The 23,701-nt window shown below is 38.6% G+C and overlaps 2 protein-coding genes across 5 annotated transcripts in view; both read right to left on the bottom strand.

Moving 5' to 3' along the window:
- The window catches only part of LOC126291779 (glycine N-methyltransferase), a 90,352-nt gene extending 88,102 nt beyond the window's left edge, over positions 1-2,250 (bottom strand). Inside the window, exons 1-2 of one of the 3 annotated variants that reach the window (XM_049985472.1) lie at positions 2,135-2,250; positions 554-621 (exon numbers count right to left, since the gene is read on the bottom strand). The gene's annotated coding sequence lies outside the window, so the exon portion shown is untranslated. The remainder of the gene's footprint in view (positions 1-553; positions 622-2,134) is intronic. The other 2 variants (XM_049985470.1, XM_049985471.1) reach the window with 2 other exon arrangements.
- A 9,405-nt stretch (positions 2,251-11,655) lies between these two features.
- LOC126291776 (serine/arginine repetitive matrix protein 1-like) overlaps positions 11,656-23,701 on the bottom strand; it is a 40,451-nt gene continuing 28,405 nt past the window's right edge. Inside the window, exons 6-7 of one of the 2 annotated variants that reach the window (XM_049985465.1) lie at positions 18,626-18,826; positions 11,656-12,114 (exon numbers count right to left, since the gene is read on the bottom strand). In XM_049985465.1, coding sequence (XP_049841422.1) covers positions 12,014-12,114; positions 18,626-18,826 — 302 coding nt within the window. In that variant the 3' untranslated portion in view covers positions 11,656-12,013. The remainder of the gene's footprint in view (positions 12,115-18,625; positions 18,827-23,701) is intronic. The other variant, XM_049985466.1, reaches the window with a different exon arrangement.

The raw sequence follows: 23,701 nt of genomic DNA, 5'->3' as shown, positions 1-23,701 counted from the left end.
ACAACTTCTGGGAAAAAAGGATGCAGACTGGAGTCAGCTGACTGCAGTTGGAATGGCTCAAGGTAAATTTTAGTTACTTTTAAGAAAAATTAATTTGAGTTATTTTGTTCATTAACAGCTTTTATGAACACATTACAGTACTTTCAACAGTTCTCAAGAACAAATTTGGGAACTACTAATCTGAGAAAAATCCATAAAATGAAACCTCTGTAGCCTTTACTTCTTTAATGAAAGACAAATATTTATGTTATTTAGAGCATTGACCACCACTTCACAAATTCTGCACAGTTCAGCAGTGTTCCAATGAATATTGCACTGAAAAATTAATACAGACAATTTAATGTCCTTCACCTTTCTTCTACAGTTCCAATTTCATCCATTTTGTGCTGCATGTTCTTTGACGCTCTTTTCTCTTTGATGTGACAGTGTACATTTATAGTAGTGTGTAATATATAGAAATGAGAATGTGTAAATATGTGTGGTATTAGATGTATCAGTTTTACTAGTTAGTTTCAAACACAATTTTTGATTGTAAGTACAAGCAAATACTTACACACTACTGTCTGCTGCCAACCACACAGAATTTTGAAAAGTGCTTCTGGCGGGGAAATGGACGGCAATCTAAAAATGAGCATGAATTGGTTCCAGAAAAACTGACTTACTTTTCACTTTTGCTTTTGAGCAGAAACAGCAACTTTAACCTTGCTGCACTGATGACAGTCTGAACAAAATGTACGCCTATGAAAATATAAAAGTGAACAAACTATAAATGTTTACCAATTATATATTTTTTTTACTCTTGAGTTTGGATACAAAGAGAAATTTTTGTTAGCAATATTTATAAGTCATTCCTTGAAGCCAAACATGTGTTATCAGACTGTGCACCAAGTTGATACAGAGCAAAATCTGTTTTCCATGTCAAGCATTGCTGTGATTACAACTCAAGTTTGTGTCAACAAATCAATTGGCTACGTAACAGAGATAGTCTCCGCACAACATGGTACAGGAAAGTGGTCAGACTAGATGATGCAATTTTGGTGCTGTTTGTATAAGTAATTAAAAATACACATTTGGATTATTGGAGGTTAGAGCTATTTGTCATGCTTAAAATATCAGCTTTATAAGAAGGCGACAGTTACTTTCAGGCCCCGTAAATGATAAGCATTGTGAAGTATAATTTGAGTGAAAATTAAACACATCACATTTGAATCCACACTTCACTGTATGCTTTTCATTTGTAGATACCACTGTTATACAATAACCGTAAGGTGGTGTAGGAGTTGTCATACATAAACAACCATTATGTGCTTTTCAGTTCATTTGTGCTGTCTGTCAAACATTTTTTTTTTTTTTTTTACCTTATGGACAATGCCAGAGAGTTGTATAAGCAGCTACATTCACTCCAACCATTGTGTGTCAATGAAACAATAGTTATATATTACAAACCAAATGTTAATATTGTACAAGTTTATAAAAAGTACAAAATGTTTAAATTTTTCATTGTTTTTATTAAAAAAATCAGGCCTGTACCATACTGATGGTGAAAACATGAGATAAACTTTATACCATAGATAAATCAGAAAGTATGTTTGATTTCTCATTTCAGTAACACTGATGCTCGCTATTTAACCATACAGAATAGTTCCTACCTTGATGCACTAGATTTTCAGAACACAACATGTACTAAAGTGAACACTATTTTGGGTACCACGTAATATTATTATTTTTCTCTGTTGCTGATTATGAACATCTTAAAGTGTTTCTTACAAACATTTTTTCTGCATTTCAGGTCTGAGTGTTGTTATAATGTGATACTTATAAAGAAGGAACCTTCTACATTTGCCCAGAACACTTCCCTCATGTGCCACTTGTGCTCCACTCTGATAATTATAATAAATTTTTGTCACAAATTATGATATTTGCTGCAATAAATAATAAGGTAGTTCCTCACATAAAATAAAAATAAATAAAGGAAATAAAGCTGTTTGGTATATCTAAATACTGCTGCATAAAAGGCACAGCTTACTTCTTAGAAATTTTTCAATATAGACCTACATTAGTAGAACTTCAAAGGACTAAAATTCAAATAAACTAACCGCAGAACCCATTTAACACTAAAGCCTAGAGCACTTACTTGTAGTGCGCTTCTTGTTTGCCTTACAGTATTGTTAGCCAGATACTACAGGGCTTTCCCTAGCTAACTGTCTTAAATAACTCAGTTCAGAAAACAGTACAAGAGCGGCACACGATTGGCTAGCTGAGGGAAGGTCCCCCTCCCCTACAGGCATCACTTGCTCAACAGCACACAGCTAATACGTAGTCAGCTGCTGATTGCATCACTGCCAGCTGCCTGATAAGCAGATTCGGCTGCCAAGGTCACACAGCGCTGCAAATGTCAATACAGTGACACACACACACACACACACACACACACACACACACACACACAGTCAGCATTACCTGCACATATTGTTGCTCTGAGAGTCCTGATGCTTTCTTAAGATTGCACAACATAATTAGTTAATCTCTTTTACACTAGTTGAGAAGCTTCACTTATTAGTATTTCATTATTATGGTTTTAATAACTTGTGCAGTTTTTATTTATTAATTTGTTTATCTCAAATTTTAGACGTGACAAAGAAAGTCTAATATTTACATCTGCTTACCTTTACCATACAATTTGTATTTATTTATGCGAAAAAGGATAAGTAGTTTGAAACAAGGGAAGAGCAATGACTGGTTATGCAGTGATCTCTGTAGGGCTCATTTCAACATGGAGAAATCTTGGATAACTGCTCCCAGGGCCAGACTGACCTTCCACTTTGACACTGTACACTGATTAGTAATCAGTGACATTTGGCACTACTTTTAGACTTTATCAATTTCATACACACATCTTACCCAGAGCTGTCTACATATTCCAAGCCAGTAAACAATCACATTAATACTTCATTTACTGTTTCAGTACAGAGAAAGCACAAAAATTTATGAGACTGAAATTTTGTTTCGGTATATAAAACACACATTCTGTAGTATAATAAATGGAATAGGACTCATTCCCAACAAAATTAAAGGACGGTTGTGTTCTACAAGATATCTCAAAACTTTACCATCAAGTTCCCCAACCATCCATCAGCTAAATATGTTTTAAACCTGAAAAGTACTGCTCTTTTAATTTGATAAGAGTAAAGCATAATAATACAGACAACAACTGAAGGAAACAAGCTACAGTGGCATATGAGCCCAAAAAAAAAAAAAAAACAACTTTTTACATGAAGTACTCTTGCCAGATTTGGTGTTGCAATTGCACTAAGTTAAGCAACTACCCGCACATAATTTTTGTTAATTTAACTCCTAAACTGTACTGTCCCTCCCTATTCCTGTCATTCAGACATTTTACTACAAGCCTTAACAGATACATTTTAATATAATAGAGGGAAACATTCCACGTGGGAAAAATATATCTAAAAACAAAGATGATGTGACTTACCAAACAAAAGCCCTGGCAGGTCGATAAACATACACACAGATACATTTTAACCTTTATTAATGTTGTAAATTTTTTGGCAGGGTTGTAGCATGCTCGTAGTGTTATACTTCAGCAGAAGGCCCTATTAATGAAATATTGTATGCATGTTGAAGCACAGTCTCGATAACACACAAAGAATTCTGCATAAATGTAATTCCTCATCTGTCTTTCTTTAACCTATAAGGAAAGGATAGATTGCTACTTACCATAAAGATGACATACTAAGTTGCAGACAGGCATGATTAGAAGACACTAATACTTAGCTTTCGGCCACCACAGCCTTAGTCAGACAAAGAAACAGATAAAAACACCCTTTATGTTGTTGTTGTTGTTGTCTTCAGTCCTGAGACTGGTTTGATGCAGCTCTCCATGCTAATCTATCCTGTGCAAGCTACTTCATCTCCCAGTACCTACTACAACCTGCATCCTTCTGAATCTGCTTAGTGTATTCATCTCTTTGTCTCCCTCTACGATTTTTACCCTCCACGCTGCCCTCCAATGCTAAATTTGTGATCCCTTGATGCCTCAGAACATGTCCTACCAACCTATTCCTTCTTCTAGTCAAGTTGTGCCACAAACTTCTCTTCTCCCCAATACTATTCAGTACCTCCTCATTAGTTGCGTGATCTACCCATCTAATCTTCAGCATTCTTCTGTAGAGCCACATTTCGAAAGCTTCTACTCTCTTCTTGTCCAAACTATTTATTGTCCATGTTTCACTTCCATACATGGCTACACTCCATACAAACACTTACAGAAACGACTTCCTGACAATTAAATCTGTACTCTATGTTAACAAATTTCTCTTCTTCAGAAACGCTTTCCTTGCCATTGCCAGTCTACATTTTATATCCTCTCTACTTCGACCATCATCAGTTATTTTGCTCCCCAAATAGCAAAACTCCTTTACTACTTTAAGTGTCTCATTTCCTAATCTAATTCCTTCAGCATCACCTGACTTAACTCGACTACATTCCATTATCCTCGTTTTGCTTTTGCTGATGTTTATCTTATACCCTCCTTTCAAGACACTGTCCATTCCGTTCAACTGCTCTTCCAAGTCCTTTGCTGTCTCTGATAGAATTACAATGTCATCGGCGAACCTCAACGTTTTTATTTCTTCTCCATGGATTTTAATACCTACTCCGAATTTTTCTTTTGTTTCCTTTACTGCTTGCTCAATATACAGATTGAATAACATCGGGGAGAGGCTACAACCCTGTCTCACTCCCTTCCTAACCACTGCTTCCCTTTCATGCCCCTCGACTCTTATAACTGCCATCTGGTTTCTGTACAAATTGTAAATAATGTATACGTGTCTATAAATTGTGCCTCTCTGCAATGTAATGTGTCATCTTTATAGTAAGCAGCAATCTATGTTTTCCTTAACTGATGATATTCCACCCCGAGTTTGTTTTTTTAACCTGTTTTTATTTTGTTTTACTCGAGTTATTCTGTCCACTATTTTAATTTCTTTCTCTCTGAGATAGCCTTTCTGTAGTCATCTCCAATAATGTTTTTCACAAAAGTCAGCCTTACTGACAAACTTTAACACAAGGGAATAGTGCTGCAAAGGAATAAGCAAATGGGCACTATGACCAAAGTCAACATTGCCTGTGAAACTGACAGACTGAAATGGATGAAAAAGAGTGTCCCTCGACTGCCCGTAGGAGACTTCTTTAATGTGGTCCATTAATTAATCTGCATAGTTTTGTAGCATGCTTGTATAAATACAAATCACCAAATATAGCACTTTGGCTTCATAAAGACATAAATCAACATCATGCCACTCGGTTTGCGCACAGAACATGTAATGTCATACAATACTCATTTGATTGTTGATTTTACTATTTTGTGAATGAAATTTATGGTGATACCACAATCTGTTGCTTAGGCCATTTAGGTTGGCAGATATCAGATGCTGTGTCAGTTTTGTGTGTTAGCAAAACAAAAGGGTAGTATTTAGTATTTTTCAGATTTGTACTTTAATATCTTGAAAATATTTTAACTGATGCACCACATTAAAGATCTCTGAAAAATGTACCATTTTTTGTGAGACAGGTTGTGCAAAAGTGTCAGGAAAAGTCATATTAGTGATTACAACTGTTACTGAATGTAGTTTGTTCGACATGACACTTAGAGCTATAGTTCTTTACTTGGGAAACAACTTTTATTTTAAGTTTGTATACAATTATCAGAGTTGAGAAAAAGTCAACATCCAGTTTCAACACTCACTAACTATTAGTTACCAATATTAGTAAACCACAGCCCTCAGACTTACAACATTTTTCCGCGAGAATGGGAAAAATCCTCATTTTCACATTTCATAAAACATGTTAGCCTTACATCAAAAAAAAAAAAAAAAAAATCACAAATGTTGCATTTTTTGTGCAAATTTATCCTGTCCCTACATATGAGACCACTGCTCCAAGCACCTGATGAAGAAGAAGCCAGTAATGAAATGTGTTTAAAATTTAACTGTCAACTCAACTAACCCTGAAATACATAATCAATTTTTTTTTTTTTTTTTGTGGCTTGATTACACATCTTCAAATGGGGTAATGATGAAACTGACTGTAGTGGACAAAACCTAAGGTAACTTAATATTGGAAGTTACTACTTCCTTGTTGAAGACTTAAGGAAGTGACGTAACTACTGTAAACATTTTTCCCACATCTATATAGTGACAAATGCTAATGTGTCGATTCCAAGCTAGGTGAGGGAATGTCCAGTGTTCCATAGTTTCAGAGACAGCAGTTATAGAAAAGAAAGGTAGAGATTATAAATAGAAAGAGAGACATTCAAGTCTTGACTGGAGAGAGAGAGAGAGAGAGAGAGAGAGAGAGAGAGAGAGAGACTTATTGAAGCAAGTAACAAAAGTGAAAAAGTTGAGTGAATGCAAGTGTAACTGAAATATAACAGAGACCATACAATTTTCTAAGCGAAAGTTGGTAAGAAATGACACATCATAGCTTAGCAGTGGGAGCTGCAAAAATCCCACACTCAGGGGGACAGGTTACAGGCATTCCCATTGTAAAATTCATTGACAGAAGATAAGGAGATGGTGAAATCAAAGAAACAGCTAAGAGAGGAAACAGGAAGGCATGAGAAAAGACTCAGAGGGAACTAAGGATATTCTGAGGGAAAGGCAATTTGCCACGACACATGCAAAGGGACCATCTTGGATGCTTATGGCCGTTTAGAAAATGTGTGAAAAACTTAAATCCAGATGATTGTCTAGTATTTGAAGGCAATTCTCCTCAATATGAGTCAGCATTCTAGCTATTGTGGAACCTTTATTGGTTGTAGGGGGCACCTGGAAGATGTTAATTAGTTTACAAATTATGCACTGTCACATGTAATAAAGATTAGTATGGGTTAAGCTACTTGTGACTCATGACCACCATCTTTTTTGTGCCAATATTAGTATTCACAGAAGTGTAGAAAGGACACATGTTACGCTTCCACAGTTCCACCTTCAAAAGATCGGTACAGTCCTCTACATGACAATTCACATGCAGCATAAGTAACACAACATATCCTACTTGCACACCTCAGTGCTGATTGTACAAGTGCGCATAACAGTCTTGTGCAAAAGTAAACATTACTTGATTTCACATAGTATAGAAAAACACTCAAAAGGAGAGTAATATTTGTGGGAACAGCCAAATACTTTAATAGTTGAGATAAATGTAAGGATACTGAATTTGACTGAATTAAATTCTGGATTTATCTTAAAAGCTATGAGCAATTGTTCAGTAGAAGAGATATGTTTCACAGCAGCAAGTTTGAACAAGAGCTCAGAGCTTTTAACATGTGAGCTTAAGAGCCCACGTTTATTAGACATTTTTGCTTTGAACGATCATTCCTGTCATATTCCAAAATACTGACCATTGCTCCTGGGACACCCTGACTGTTCATTATTAAACTTTTTGTGACAGTGGACGCATTACTTTCTGATCCACCATTATAGTTATTCACAACTACTGACAATTATTTGGAAGAGAGTATTAATTGACTGAGATTTTAAGAAGACAGATGTACCCATTAATGGTGTCACAACAGTTCACATCGAGACCACATTAAGAAGAGAATCTGCTGTAAGCAAAGGAACATAATAGAAGGAAAGTGAAGTTCGATCAGGACAAGTATTACACAGTTTCAAAAATCCGGAAAGAAGAAACCACTTATTGAAAAGAACTTTATTTATGACTCCGCTCCTCGCAATTTCACAATATTTTACCAGCTTCATGTGGACTGTATCAAAGATGATTGAATCAGCAAGAATGCAATGAATTCAGACTAAATTGCTATGCGAGCAATTGCTGCAGCATGGCGATCGAGGTTGGGCAAATGCGTAACACAAAGAATTAAAAACTTGCTCATCACTTTGATCTTATGATAAAACTAAAGGGTGGACTAAGAGTTTCCTTTCTAAATTGAATTAACAGATACTGATGTACTCTTATTGAATTGTATGAATTGTGTGTATATGAAGTTTTTACTGATGAAGAACCAACAATGACCAAGACTCCCAGATCATTATTTCATGCTTAAAGATTTACTCCCATTGCTTTACCACTCTGAATAATTTTGAAATAATTAATAATATGTTTGCAGACTTTGCTAGCACTGTTTGCATCACACGCTTGTAGCTCAGTTCTGGAACGAATAGTTCCATAAATCGACGACAGTGTGTGCAGCGAGTGTCCTACACGTTTATTAGCAGCTAGCAGTGCCACGTATCCGGTGCAATAGGTTTTCATAAAAGATTGAGCGAATGCACCATTCCAACTCTCAGGACAAATGCATCGCACAATCCCTGAGGACAAGCTGCAGATGCAGCCTCTACACTTCGCAATAAACCACGCCCTGTGGAGTCCTCCCCCAACAAAAGTCTACAATACCACCTGGTTTTTGGGCGTGTTTGAACTTTTTATTTACATAGAATTTATTTTTTACATTTTAAAAGTTTTCTACGAAGAGGGTGAAACTTTACCACATACTCATTTTTCTATCTATACATCAATTACTAATGCTACGATGTTACACCACGAAAATAAGTTTTTCAACACATGACAGTACAATACTTTAAACCAAAATATCATCATTTATGATAATTGTGCAAGTTTTCAGAGCCAGTGGCTCTTTCTTCCAGCAGAAGAGTTGAAGAGGAAGGAAGAGGAGTGAAGGAAAAGGATTCGAGAGACTTAGGAAAAAGGGAAGATTTTGGGAAAGTCACCCAGAACCCCAGGCCAGGGTATATTTACCAGATGGAATGAGAAGGAAAGACAGACTGTTGGGAACTGCACTCGTCTCGTGAAGTCCCCAACAATTAGTCTTTCCTTCTCATCCCATCCAGTAAGTCTCCCCTGACCCAGGAATCTGGGTGAATTTTTTCAAACTCTGCCCCTTTTCCTGAACTTCTCATTCTTTTCCTTCAACCTCCTTCCTTCCCCTTCAACCCTTCTGCTGCAAGCAAGAGCCCCTTGTTCTGAAGGTTGCATACCTAAAACCTTTTTATATATGTGTGTTCTACTGCCACTGCTTGGAAAGTAGATTTTTTATGTATTCAATTACTTTATATTGTCAAAAATTGATTATTTTCATTGTTATAAATTATATAGTTAAGATGGTAGTCAGTTTTCAATATGAACAGTGAACTCATCATTTGAATTTCTGTGAGTTAAGAGAAACACAGATCAAAGAGAGATATCAATTACTATTGGTACCTACCTAATTATTGTCAGTATCGCTTCTGCTACTTTTTAAATTATTTTTTGTGAGGAGATTGAAGCTCATGGTTCGCATAGAGGTGAATGAGATGTTGGAAACAAATACGAACATGTTGTCAAAACTACTTACAAAACTAGAGGCACTGACATACCTATCAGCAGAAATGAAGGAGTAGACAAATCACAGAAATTAACCAAACATTTTCTCAAACAGATAACAGTTTGTCTCAAATGGAAGGAAAACTAACATTCACTGTTTGATTTGGGTGGTTCTCAAATGGGTGGATGAGAGAATGGAACTAGCATAAAATATGTAAAATATTTAGATGATCGTTTAGACTTTAAAGAAAGAATAGATAATGTTGAACAGTCACATACCATTAGTTCAAAACAGAATGTTTTAATGGACAAACAGCATGTGGCGTCACCACCAGACACCATACTTGCTAGGTGGTAGCCTTTAAATCAACCGCGGTCCGTTAGTATACGTCGGACCCGCGTGTCGTCACTATCAGTGATGCAGACCGAGCGCCGCCACATGGCGGGTCTAGTCCAGAGAGACTCCCTAAATTCAGTTACAATGAATGTATTCTGAACAGATAATCTTGTGAATCATGTACCATCAAGAGCAATATGCATCATTAATGGATTAAAGTTAAGTATTAAACTAATTACATCCACTTTCTGAATTCTCATTCCTTGTCACGTTCCAGACCTCACGTCAGTATAGTTCTTCCCTCTTCACGCCAGCCTGCGTGAGCTAAAACGCGTGCATTTCGGCCTCCACTCTTAACATGGTGTTGGCTCTTCTGCTAACACAAAACAGCAAATATTAGAAATAGTAGAAACAAAATTAATAGAACCACAGGATAATTAGAACAAGATGCAACTAAGAATGTAAAAATCATTACAGTATTTACACATGAAATGGAAGCTCGTGTGGAGTACTCTAGTAGTGGAGCTCACAAAATAGCATTGACGTGTGGTGTGGTGTGGTGTGTGTGTGTGTGTTTTATTTCTATTTCTGATGAAGCCTCTCTCATATCTTAATATTTTAGTATGAACAGAAGTACTGACAACCTATATTACAGTATGTGACATAGAAACACCAACAAAAAAATGTTACATAAGGTGACAAATATTACTGAATGTTAAGTCAAGGAGGGAGAGAAAGAGAAGGAAAGATAGGAACATGAGATCCTTCAAGACAATTTCAAAATTTAGGGTATTGAAGTAGCTTTATTAACTTCAAAGTTTGGTTGGACACTTAAAGGCAAAGGGACAATGGAATGATTTGAGAGGATATTTTTGAGAAAATCTTACAGCTAACCACATTTATTTTATCTGTTAAGAGTAGGGCATTGTTAGAGAACGAAAATCAGATGTGTCAATTTAGTGAGGAGTGGACAAAAGACGACTCTCAGAAAGTGAACTCGTCATCATGAACAGTTTCCTCACCAGGCTGGGTCTGTTTGGAACAGACCTTGTCATCTAGTTCTGTTTTCCCATCATCTTCCTGTGTTCACTCTGGTCCATTTTTCACCTCTTTCTTCATCACACTCCTCCACACCTTTGAGCAATCTATCTATTGGTCTTTCTCTCAGTCATTTCCTTTGCAACTCCATTTTATATATCTTCTAGGGAATCTTCTTCTTTTCCATCCTCTTTAGGTGCCCGTACCATCTTAGCCCTGATGTTTCTATCCTGTTCTGCACGGGTTCCTCTTTCACTATTTCCCTTACCCTTTCATTCCTCATCCTGTCTCTCCTTTTTGTTCCTATGTTACTTCTAAGGAACTTCATTTCACATTCTTGTAATCTACTTACATCTCTTTTCTTCATTACCCATGTTTCAGATGCATAATCTCTCAGAAGACCAACCCCCTCATCCCAGCTGTGGGAGATGAGCAACACTGCAAAGCAGGGGATGGCCTATAGGGGTGAAGTACAGCAGGAACTTCGAGTGCCCCAGGACCAATACGATAGCTGTGACGGCCCTGTAAATACTATGAAAAGTGGCAGCTAACTGGGTTCCCGTGAAGCTGTGATAGGCATAGCTAGCCAACAGTGGATCAAACCAGTTTTGGACAGGGGAACTAGCCTCGGAAAGGATACCATTCATTCCACCTGACAACTAACAGCACTGCTCAGCCGGACGGTGACAATGGAGCAATTTACATGGCCAGAGCAGTGTAGCTGCACGTATGTGCGCACGCAGTGTTGAGTACAATCTGTATAGCTCTGCGTCGATTTTACTTCATTCTTCATTTATATTTTAGTTACATAAATTACAATTTATGTTATAAAATGGGTGACACACAAAAATGATTAATTTAATAATAACAATAACAGTAGACAAATTGTTATGTTATACAAAGCTTTTATATCTTGCTCAAATCTGATATCGCAAATTTTATTTTCAGCACTGAATTAAATACAGAAAGTGCTAAGACAAATAAATAAGCACAGATACATTCTTCCATAAATTACACATAAGGTAATGGTGTTACAGTAATGTATATCATACCATATTAGCTGTAAACGTATATACATAGATTTTCATGAGCAGAAGACCTTAGAGACATAAGGTCGACAAAATTAAATGGCTCAAAATAAAACATTTTTTTTACAGCATAGTTATTATATGAAAAGGAGCTGAAAGTTAAGGCTGTAAATAAAGCAAAGAAAGCAACACGCGTAGAGTTCATTATTACTGCGTTATGGGCAGGTGTGCCGAGTATCTGCCCACGTCAGTCGTCCAGCATCGAGTCGAGCCAATCTTCGAGGTCCTCTTTCTTTTCTGCAGCTATCACTGGTGGAGGCTTTGGCTTTTGTGACTCTTTCATTTCATCTGAAAATTAGAAAATATTTAAATGTCACACTAAAAACAAACGCACTGTGACCTGCAGTTGAAAACAAAATAGCAGTGTGGGCAAGAGATTTGACAAGTTCTGTGAGCCCGCATATCTTGTGTACAAATTGCAATCTACAAAGAACTTTTCTATACCATTATCTGTTAAATTGCGAGCATATTTCATCTCTGCCTGCCTCGCCTTACTCACTGGCAGCAAGAATTTAACTAAGCTTACTACCTGCCTCCACAGTTAAGCCCTCTTATAAGCTGTGAGGCACTAGACTCGAGGTTGCAAAAGAAAGATCCTGCAATGATATGAGACATGGCAAAAAGTACCTCGTAACTGGACCTCGTGCCAGTACCCTCGATTAAATTGTGAACCTCTCCACAGTTTGATCTGTGGGTCGAATTTGGGCCCCTCGATTAACTTGGACTGCTTATTAACTATTTATAAGAAGAGCAAAAGACTTTTGCAGGGCAAATCATTTTGTTGTTTCTTAACTGTATGCCTCTAATATTTCTATACATCTTCACGCATTTGAACCAATCCTGTGAACACCAACTCCCTTCTGCTGTCACTGCCTCAGAAACACGGTCTGTTCTGGGAGGGATTTGACAACTTCTCGATGTGATGAAAATCGCTGTCCACACACTTTTTGACAAAAGGACACACGTCATTAGTTCTGGTGAAAGAGACTTTAATCTGACGTTTTCTGACACTAGTAAGATCCCAGCAATGTAAGTGGGCTGCCAATAATGCCTCAACATTTTAATTTACAAAATTTCATTTTACAGTCAAAAGTCTCAGGATGGTCACAGAATGTAGAGCCACAAAGCTGTGCCATGTCTCCATTCTTGTTACTGTATACAGCTTTGTCTGTAAAGAACATTTATGGAATCTAGTGATAGTTAACAAATTACACTGCCAAAAATGATACAGTATCCTAATGTCAACATTTCATGCACGGGACTTCACAGATGGAGTAAAGACTGGAACTGCTACATAACATTTTAACTGAACACAATTCTCAGTTTGCTGTCCTTTCAACTGGACATTGACGATGTGTCCTACAGGGGTAATTCAATGCTTTGTCACTGTCTGGTCTCCACTATAACTTTCAGATGTCAATTGTTTTCTCAAGAATATTTAGAATCCAATAAGGAAAATGCATAGGCGTATTTGGGAAAGGGGGGGGGGGGGGGGGGAGGCTGAAAAGAGAGGGTGCTTGCCTCCTCCTGCAATCTAGATATAAGTTTTTTATTCATTACGGAGTTCTCACACATTTCTAGCAATGATTATCAGCAACTCTACTGAACTGCAGGTTTGACACCACTGATGTCTATGAGAAATACTGTGACTTTACCAATCTCCATATATCTCGGATTTATATGGTTGTCAGGCTGTTCAGGGACAATTATGTAGATTTACAGGCAATCTCTCTCCAGTGGTTGGGGTAATTTTAAACTCTATGGAATGCAACACAATGCCAAATGCAATCACAGAGCTACAAATTCTCCAGTCTAGTTGGTCTGAATACATAATAATGGAGCACTATGAAGAAGACTGACTCGGTTCAGTCCTATCCTGTTTGAAGTCAGTTCTGCCAGTCAACTTGACAATTGTTTTGGCAGATTTTTTCCATTCATCCAGCCAAATCCTGTTCCTGTGTTTTACTTGTTCCAGCCTATACAAAAGAAAACATAACTTGCAAAACACATTTTATTCAACTTTCGTTACTCCAGTCAATATTAAAAATAGAAAGTAAGGAAGTGATGCATTAAACCCTTTAATTTTATCAGATGTTAAGTTTTGTAAGCAAACAAACTGCTACATATGTATCTTATCAAAGTTGAATAAGTGTTTTTTAAAGTTTATTCTCTGTTTCTTCACTTCATCAGGGTGTATATGTAAAATTAAAAAAATTCCAGATTTCCCAGTTAAAAATAACCCCCCCCGCCCCGCAGGTGAAAATACACTATACAAGGTGGAATCCAAAATTTTTGGGACTGGTGCTGCCACCTGGAAAGTAGGAGTAGAAGATCTTTGCACCGCTAGGTGGCAAGAGCTGCATATCTGATGAGTCAGTGTGCGGAGTACCATTTAGGTGGGAGGACGTGTTGCATGTCCACAGTGATTTCAGTAATACTCTGTGTTTGGTGATTTTACGATGTATCCGCAAACGGAACAGTGCATATGTATCAAATTCCGTGCGAATTCAGATGATACAACCTTCTTGTTACGGGTTATCACTGGTGACGAGAGCTGGATTTACAGTTATGACCCAGAGACAAAGCGACAATCATTCCAGTGGAAGAGCCCAGGCTCTCAAAGACTCAAAAAAGCAAGACAGGCGAAGAGCAAAGTAAAGAGCATGATCATCCTTTTTTTTATATACCAAGGGAATTTTGCACAAAGATTTCATCCCACCCAACCAAACAGTGAATTCCGCATACTACTGTAATGTTTTGTGAGGGCTCTGTGAAAATGTGTGGTGATGATAGCCCGAACTTTACACCCTGTCACATGTTCTTGCTCACTAGGACCTTTTTGGCAGAAAACAACATATTTGAACAACTGTCGGTTCGACACTCTAGAGAGGATTCAAGAAGCATCTCTGGTGGTGATAAACACCCTCAAAGAACAGGACTTCCAGAACACGTTTGACCAGTGGCAGAAGTGCTGAGACCGGTGTGTATGTGCGGATGGGAACTACTTAGAGGGTGATGGTGACCATTAGTCCAAAGGTAAGGTTTTCAATAGATGGCACCACCAGTCCGGAAAATTTTGGATCGCACTTCGTACTCCTGGTGCAAGCAGATTTTATTTCCTGTGTTAAATGACAATATACTTTTCTTCAAAGCTGTGAGACTTATCAATCCTCTGAATGGTGAAAGTTTTACACACTGGTAGAGAACTTGGCAGCTCTTTACAAAACAAAACCCTGCAAAAAACATGTTTTGGAATGATCTTTGGTGTGGCAACATTTACACCACATATTTTCACATTACGAAAGTATAAACATGAATTCCATCAAATATAGCAACAGGAATTCCACCAAATACAGCATGATATCTTCAGAAGCACTAAAGTGCGATGTGCTTCTGTCAGCCCATCATAGCTTATGTCATGTGATCTCACAGCCAATGACAGCAGATATTCAGAGCATAGGACACATGATGTAGTCAGCCACAGCAACATCAGTGTCAAGCAGCATGAACACACAAACATAAAAATTGATGGCTTAAATTAATATAGATACAGCACAGCTACACGGAAAGCTAAACTTTCACATCTAATATTGGTTGTCAAAATTCTTTTGCCTCTTTTTTAGAGAGAGAGTGGTTAGGCAGGGTTCTAAGAGCACAGCTTAAATTGCAGCAGATGATTATTTCTGATAAGCACGATTACAAATTTCACAACTGTGCACCAAACATTTCATGAGATCTGGCTGAGTATAGTTATGTTCCGTTGAGAACTGCACATATTTTAAGGATACTTTTTGCTGTTGTGTTTACATATTTTGTAGGCTAGGGAAGAATTTATATAAATATGAAAAATTAACATTGAAACTTGTCCTTTTTTTTAGCATGTTATACTTTAAGATGTATCAAACACAAATGTGCCAGTAAAGTATTAAATAACGGAATGAATGGTTGGTCTTCTGGGCCCATAATTCTTTTTAAGTGGCTGGTCCTCAGAGTTAACTTTTGAATGAGAGTCTAATGCTCCACGATTTACAAAAATTCATCACACATTCTTACACATAACATAATCCATCTCGCGTAAAAGGAAATTTACTTTGGAAGTAACACTTTTCAACCAACATTTGCAGTATTTTCCTGCATCCTGTTACAAATGTAAACCGTTGTGATGTCATGTGTGAGTCCCACAAGACACACTGAAAGCAGTTTGTTGTCATGAAGTACTGCACAGTCAGACACATTTTGCTCTCAGCAGAAGCTTTTGTGTACAGTGTGTTTAGTTATAAATCATGCATTTTCTTTGCAACTAAAGTTATTTCGGTATTATTCTCTCATTTATGTTTTACTGCTGCAATACTCTTCTGCAGTAGCAGGCTAGAGTAAAATTCTTTGTTAGAGTATCAGTTATTACCACTCAAAATTACAAAACTTTCACTGAAAACTAAAAAATGAAAAATTCCTGCAAGTCTAAGAAATTCCTTGGTTTTCTCCAGATGAAAAAATTCCGTGTTTTCCTGGTTGTCCCAGGGCATATGCATACTGTTCATAAAACATAAATGTATCACTTTTGGTTCGTTACTTTAGTTGATATCCAGCAGGAGTAGCTCAACGAGTCTGAATTTCTATAGCTCAGATTTTATCATTTCAGTGTCAGCCGAACACCTCTGGAATATAATAAACTTTTTGTGAATATTTTCTATCTATTTTTCATAGGTCATTAATTACCCTGGATGTAAATATGTGATGACATAATATCAGATTGTTGAATATCAAAAAACTACATACACTACTTAAATATGCACAGTAATGTATCTTAAAAGCAATATGTGGATGATTATTAATAGTTAGAGACAAATTAGTTTTGTCTACTTGCTGTCAAAATTAGTGCTTGAGGCACGACATTTTCAAACTCACCAAATCAGTTCTATCTAAAACGGCAATTTTTTCGCCTCTTTGCTACATTTCTGCAGATTTCCATGGCCCAAAGATTAATATTTGTGGAGGCAGTATTACTAAAATGGAAGATTCTGCTACAAAAAACACACAGCGACTGAAATCTTGTCGACAATATTCTCTGAACAGATAAGGCACGGCAGGATTTGTCAGAAGCTGCACAGCAATCAAACAATTGCCAAAATTAACCAATATCTGAAGTTTTTAACCCTAGTTTCTCAGTGCAGCTTCTAATGCCATAGGCTGAACATTTGACATTACTTTTAACCACAACCACATTAGTAATCAGAAAAGAGGCAACAATAGAGTATTATTGTAATTTGTAAATATAAAAGATTAATTACTCAGTGAGCCAAATAATGGTTAACAATAGTTACTGTAAGAGATACCCTGATTGAGGAGTGATTGAGGAGGGGGGGGGGGGGGGGGGCGGATGTGGGTATGTTGTCTAATTCCGATGAAGGCCTTTCTGGCTGAAAACTTATTTGACATTCATTTTGTTTGGCCTATCTGCGACTCAGTATCTCCACTGTGTGCTACGTACCACACTATCCCTTTCATAACATTGTAATTATGCCATCCTGGATTTTCCATTTTTGTAGCAACTTTTAATGTAGGTTTTGTTAGTTTTTAATAAAAATTATGTTTCAGAATTTATTTAATGTTTATTTCTGATAAGTACAGGATTTTAAACACAATAAAAAAGGTTGCTACTAGTGAGAACTGAGCTGACTTTAGCATTACACACTGATCTACTGGCCATTTTGATGAAATGTTAGAAACATTTTGTACTTGTCACCAGTTGAAAACCTTATCTTTTGAAGCGAATTCTTGAGAACTGAGCTTTTTAGAGCTTTAGCAAATTGATCCAGGCACTCACCACCATGCTACATGTGTTGAGAAAATCTTACAGGACCACTCCATAAAGTCCTCTCATGAGTCATCATATACAGGGTGTTACAAAAAGGTACGGCCAAACTTTCAGGAAACATTCTTCACACACAAAGAAAGAAAATATGTTATGTGGACATGTGTCCGCAAATGCTTACTTTCCATGTTAGAGCTCATTTTATTACTTCTCTTCAAATCACATTAATCATGGAATGGAAACACACAGCAACAGAATGTGCTTTGTTACAGGAAATGTTCAAAATGTCCTCCGTTAGCCAGGATACATGCATCCACCCTCCGTCGCATGGAATCCCTGATGCGCTGATGCAGCCCTAGAGAATGGCATATTGTATCACAGCCGTCCACAATACGACCACGAAGAGTCTACATTTGGTACTGGGGTTGCGACAAGAGCTTTCAAATGCCCCCACAAATGAAAGTTAAGAGGGTTGAGGTCAGGAGAGCGTGGAAGCCATGGAATTGGTCCTCCTCTACCAATCCGTCGGTCACCGAATCTGTTGTTGAGAAGCGTTCGAACATTTCGACTGGAAATGTACAGGTGCTCCATCGTGCATGAACCACATGTTGTGTCGTACTTGTAAAGGCACATGTTCTAGTAGCACAGGTAGAGTATCCCGTATGAAATCATGGTAACGTGATCCATTGAGCGTAGGTGAAAGAACATGGGGCCCAATCTAAAATGAGCTCTAACATGGAAATTAAGCGTTTCTGGACACACATCCACATAACAACTTTTCTTTATTTGTGTGTGAGGAATGTTTCCTGAAAGTTTGGCCGTACCTTTTTGTAATGCCCGGTATTACATATGGTAATCGGTCAAAACCGGTAACGGCACCATTTGGTGTGATCTGAGACCAAACTACACATTAAAAAGTATACACCTAACTAGTAATTTGGAATGACCGGACAATCAGACGTAACCTACAGCTGATACACTCACCTTCCTCTATCGCAGATCTTGATACTGTGGCACCCGCAGCCAACTTTGCCGCTTCCACTTCACTGACCCCTCCCACCTTCTGGCCTCTCAGTGACATCAGAAAATTCAGTCCACTGTCGTCCACACGGCCCGCCGTGTTCCGCTCTTTCAGTACGGGCTCCACTTTCGTACTTGCTGCTGTCTTTCTCTGGGGAGGTTCTGCTGAGGTACAAGAATTTCAAAATGTCAGTGTGAATTTAACAATGAGGAACACACAAATAACTGCAACACAACAAAATCAGTTTTGATACTTTTCTCTGTTTAAACTGTAGCCTATTAAAAGAAATAATCAATTCTCAAGAGAATCTGTAGATCTCTAACAAATTTTAATGTATTCAAGTAAGTAACCAGTATCACCCTTACAGCCACTAACAGGTATTAACAAAAATTTGTGACATTTACTCATTGTTTTAGTGTAAAGCTCCTCACTGACCAGGTCCATTTGCCACCACACATCCACCGTGATGCAGGTTTATGGAAAATGGAACACAGCCAAAAAGCCGACCAACTTGTCTACTAAAACTAAATAAAGATGTGACTGAGGTTGTAAACATATGTTTTTCTGGGTGTTTTCTCCAAATGAAAGACATAAAAATAAAGGCTGGGAAGTGGGGTCGACAAAAGCAGTTGCGGGCACATTGAAATAGCAGCAGTAATCTGCAGCCTTCTACTGGGAAGTGTGGGAAAACAGGCTCAGGTAGCTGTGACACATACGCACGAATTCAGGATTATGACATACCTGAGATCCTTAATTGTGACAAACTAAACAGGAAAAAGGAAGCAGACTAACAGTGGCATCATTTCAGGAATACAGTTGTGGTACAGAGATACAACAAACCAGAGCAAACACAGTGTAGTCACCATCAACCTGACCGCAATCGGCCATCGAGACAGCTACGAGATGAGCCTTCGGTGAGTAATGACAATATTATTCCAAGATCTCTCACAAAAATTGAAGAAAGTGTGGTTCTCGTAATGGGTACCAGTGGCACCAAATTAATGTCCAGCCATGCAAGCATGACATAAGAACTCAAATTACACACGGCAAACAAAAAAGGAGAAATGTTACAATATGTCTCCAAAAGTTATTTTTGAACAGAAAATCCTGTACTACTGCGCAAGCTCAATTCTCACACAACCAGGATTAATACACTACTGGCCATTAAATTTGCTACACCACAAAGATGACATGCTACAGATGCTAAATTTAACCGACAGGAAGATGATGTTGTGATATGCAAATGATTAGCTTTTCAGAGCATTCACACATTGTTGGCGCTGGTGACGACACCTACAACGTGCTGACATGAGGAAAGTTTCCAACCGATTTCTCTCACACAAACAGCAGTTGACTGGCGTCACCTGGTAAGACGTTATTGTGATGCCTCGTGTAAGGAGGAGAAATGCGTACCATCACGTTTCCGACTTTGATAAAGGTCGGATTGTAGCCTACGGGATTGCAGTTTATCGTATCACGACATTGCTGCTCGCGTTGGTCGATATCCAATAGCTGTTAGCAGAATATGGAATCGGTGGCTTCAGGAGGTTAATACAGAACGCCGTGCTGGATCCCAACGGCCTCTTATCACTAGCAGTCGAGATGACAGGCACCTTATCCGCATGGCTGTAACGGATCATGCAGCCACGTCTCGATCCCCGAGTCAACATATGGGGACGTTTGCAAGACAACAACCATCTGCATGAACAGTTCGACAATTTTTGCAGCACCGTGGACTATCAGCTCTGAGACCACGGCTGAGGTTACCCTTGACACTGCATCACAGACAGGCGCGCCTGCGATGGTGTACTCAACGATGATGCACAAATGGGAAAACGTCATTTTTTCAGATGAATCCAGGTTCTGTTTACAGCATTATGATGGTCACATCCGTGTTTGGAGAACATCGCGGTGAACGCACATTGGAGCGTGTATTCGTCATCGTCATTCTGGCATATCACCTGGCGTGATATGGGGTGCCATTGGTTACACGTCTCGGTCACTTCTTGCTCACATTGACGGCACTTTGAACAGTGGACATTACATTTCAGACGTGTTATGACCCGTGGCTCTACCCTTCATTCGATCCCTGCGAAACCCTACATTTCAGCAGGATAATACATGACTGCATGTTGGAGGTCCTGTAGGGGCCTTACTGGATACAGAAAATGTTCGACTGCGCCCCTGGCCAGGACATTCTCCAGATCTCTCACCAATTGAAAACTTCTGGTCAATGGTGGCCGAGCAACTGACTCGTCACAATACGCCAGTCACTACTCTTGATGAACTGTGATATCGTGTTGAAGCTGCATGGGCAGCTGAACCTGTACACGCCATCCAAGCTCTGTTTGACTCAATGCCCAGGCGTATCAAGGTCGTTATTACGGCCAGAGATGGTTGTCCTGGGTACTTACTTCTCAGGATCTATGCACCCAAATTGCGTGAAAATGTAATCACGTGTCAGTTCTAGTATAATATATTTGTCCAATGAATACCCGTTTATCATTTGCATTTTTTCTTGGTGTAGCAATTTTAATGGCCAGTAATGTAATTTCTTGAAAGGGAGACTGCAGAACATTATCTCAGATGGAGACTCGTCAACATAACTAGAGGTAACTTCAGGTGTGCCCCAGGTAAGTGTGTCGCGATCCTTGCTGTTCCGAGATAACCTCCTAATACCTCCTAACATCGTGTTGGACCTTTTTTTGCCCAGTTCAGTGCATCAACTCAATGTGGCACAGATTTAACAACTCGCTGGAAGACCCCTGCAGAAATATTGAACCATGCTTCCTTTACAGCCATCCATAATTGCTTGAGTGTTACCAATGCAGGATTTTGTGCCAAACTGACCTCTCAATTACGTCCCATAAATTTTTGATGGGATTCAAGTTGGGCAATCTGGATGGCCAAATCATTCGCTCGAACTATCCAGAATGTTATTCAAACCAATCACGAACAACTCGGACCCTGAGACATGGCACATTGTCATCCATTAAAAATTCCATTGTTGTTTGGAAACATGATGTCCATGTATGAATGCAATTGCCCTCCAAGTAGCTCAACATAACCATTTCCAGTCAATGGTCAGTTCGGTTGGACCAGAGAACCCAGTCCATTCCCCACAAACGCAGCCTTTGTTGACAACTTGGTCCATGGCTTCATGGGGCCTGCACCACACACTAACCTTACCATCAGCTCATACCAACAGATTTCAGGACTCGTCGGCCAGGCGCCAGTTCCCAGTTGTCTAGTGTCCAACCAAGGTGGTCACGAGCTTAGGAGAGGCACTACAAGTGATGTTCTATTAACAAAGGCACTCACATTGATCATCTACTGCCATAGCCAATTAATACCGAATTTCACTGCTCGATCCTAACAGATATGGTTGTAGTACAGTCCACATTAATTTCTGTGATTATTTCATGCAGTGTTGTTTGCCTGCCAGCATAGCACTGACAACTCTATGCAAACGCCACTCCCCTTGGTCAGTAATTAAAGGCAGTCGACTACTGCATTGTCCGTGGTGAAAGAAGGGTAATGCCTGAAATTTGGTATTCTCGGCACAATGTTGACACTGTAGATCTCTTAATACTGAATTCCCTAATGATTTCCAAAATGGAATGCCCCATGCATCTAGCTCCAGCTACCATAGGTTCAAAGTCTGTTGATTCCATCATGCACACACAATCAGATTGGAAACATTTTCACGTAAATCCCCTGAGTAAAATGACAGCTCCACTATTGCACTACCCTCTTATACCTTGTGTATGTGATACTACTGCTGTCTGTATGTGTTCATATCGCCCATCTCTATAAGTCCATATCGCTATCCCACGACTTTTGTCATTCAGTGTACATTAATGACTGTAGAGTAAATATTAATAGAAACCTCAGACTTTTCACAGGTGATGCACTTTCATAAAGTACAGTGCTCTTTAAAAATGTTGCACAAATAAGTAATCAGATTTTGACAGGATTTCAAAGCAGTCCAGAGATAGCAGCTTGCTGTAAATGTTCAGAAATGTGAAATTGTGCACTAAAAGAAGAGGAAGAAGAATCCAATGACTACAGTATCAATGAATCGCAATTGTAACTGGGGACCTCATACAAATACCCGGGTGGTACAAATTATGAGGATGTTAAATGGAGTGAGCATTTTGGCTCAATTGTACACAAAGCAGCAGGCAGCCTTCAATTCATTGGCAGGCTATTGGGAAAATGCAGTCAGTTTACAAAGGTGACTGCTCACAAATCACTCGTACGTCCCACCTCGAACTACTGTGAGTGCAAAACCTCTACCTAATGGCCTTCCGAAGTAACAGTTACACACTACACCTGTGGCGGAATGGACACTGCATTACCCGTTGTTATACAAAATTCTCCAAATGCAGAGGGGAAGACAGTAGTTGTACTACAATATTATTGGTCTCCAGAGGTTGGCCAATACACTATTTGTGGTGGAAAGATCAATCACTGGTCACACAATTGTTAAAAAGTAATTATATTTCACAGACATCAAATACCTATGGGTTTCTATTCAAAGCATTTCACAATAGAATGAAAAAATAAAGCTAAGTGTGGGGAAGGTTGATGCCACACTGAAATTCAGAAGAATAATACTAAACAAGCAAGTAGAATGCACCTAGAAAGGAGAGTGACTATAAAGCTCCCTCTGACTAATGCCAGATTACTCTTCGTCAGACTTGATATGTTGGATTAATATAAAAGAGATAGGGGAACATTCTACAGCCGCTGTGCAGTTCATCACAGGTGCATTTACTGATCACAATTCCTAATAACAATGCTCCACTGGAAAGATGCCACAGGCAATGGGCACAGACACACTCTTATAATTACTAAAGAGTTCCTCATTAGGTGAATGAATAAATGTCTTGTTTCCTCCCACAAAAATCTTGGCAAATAATCACTACAGTAGAATCTGAGCTTACATGGCACCGTACTGGCGACTGTTACTACCAAGAACAACACGGTGTTGTTATTGAGGTCTCCAGGCTGAAGCCTCGTTTGGTGCAGCTCTC

The sequence above is a fragment of the Schistocerca gregaria genome, chromosome 9 (assembly GCF_023897955.1).
Source record: "Schistocerca gregaria isolate iqSchGreg1 chromosome 9, iqSchGreg1.2, whole genome shotgun sequence".
In the NCBI taxonomy this organism is placed as follows: Eukaryota; Metazoa; Arthropoda; class Insecta; order Orthoptera; family Acrididae; genus Schistocerca; species Schistocerca gregaria.
Note: the sequence above shows the minus strand (reverse complement) of the source record. Positions and strands in the feature narration are given on the sequence as shown.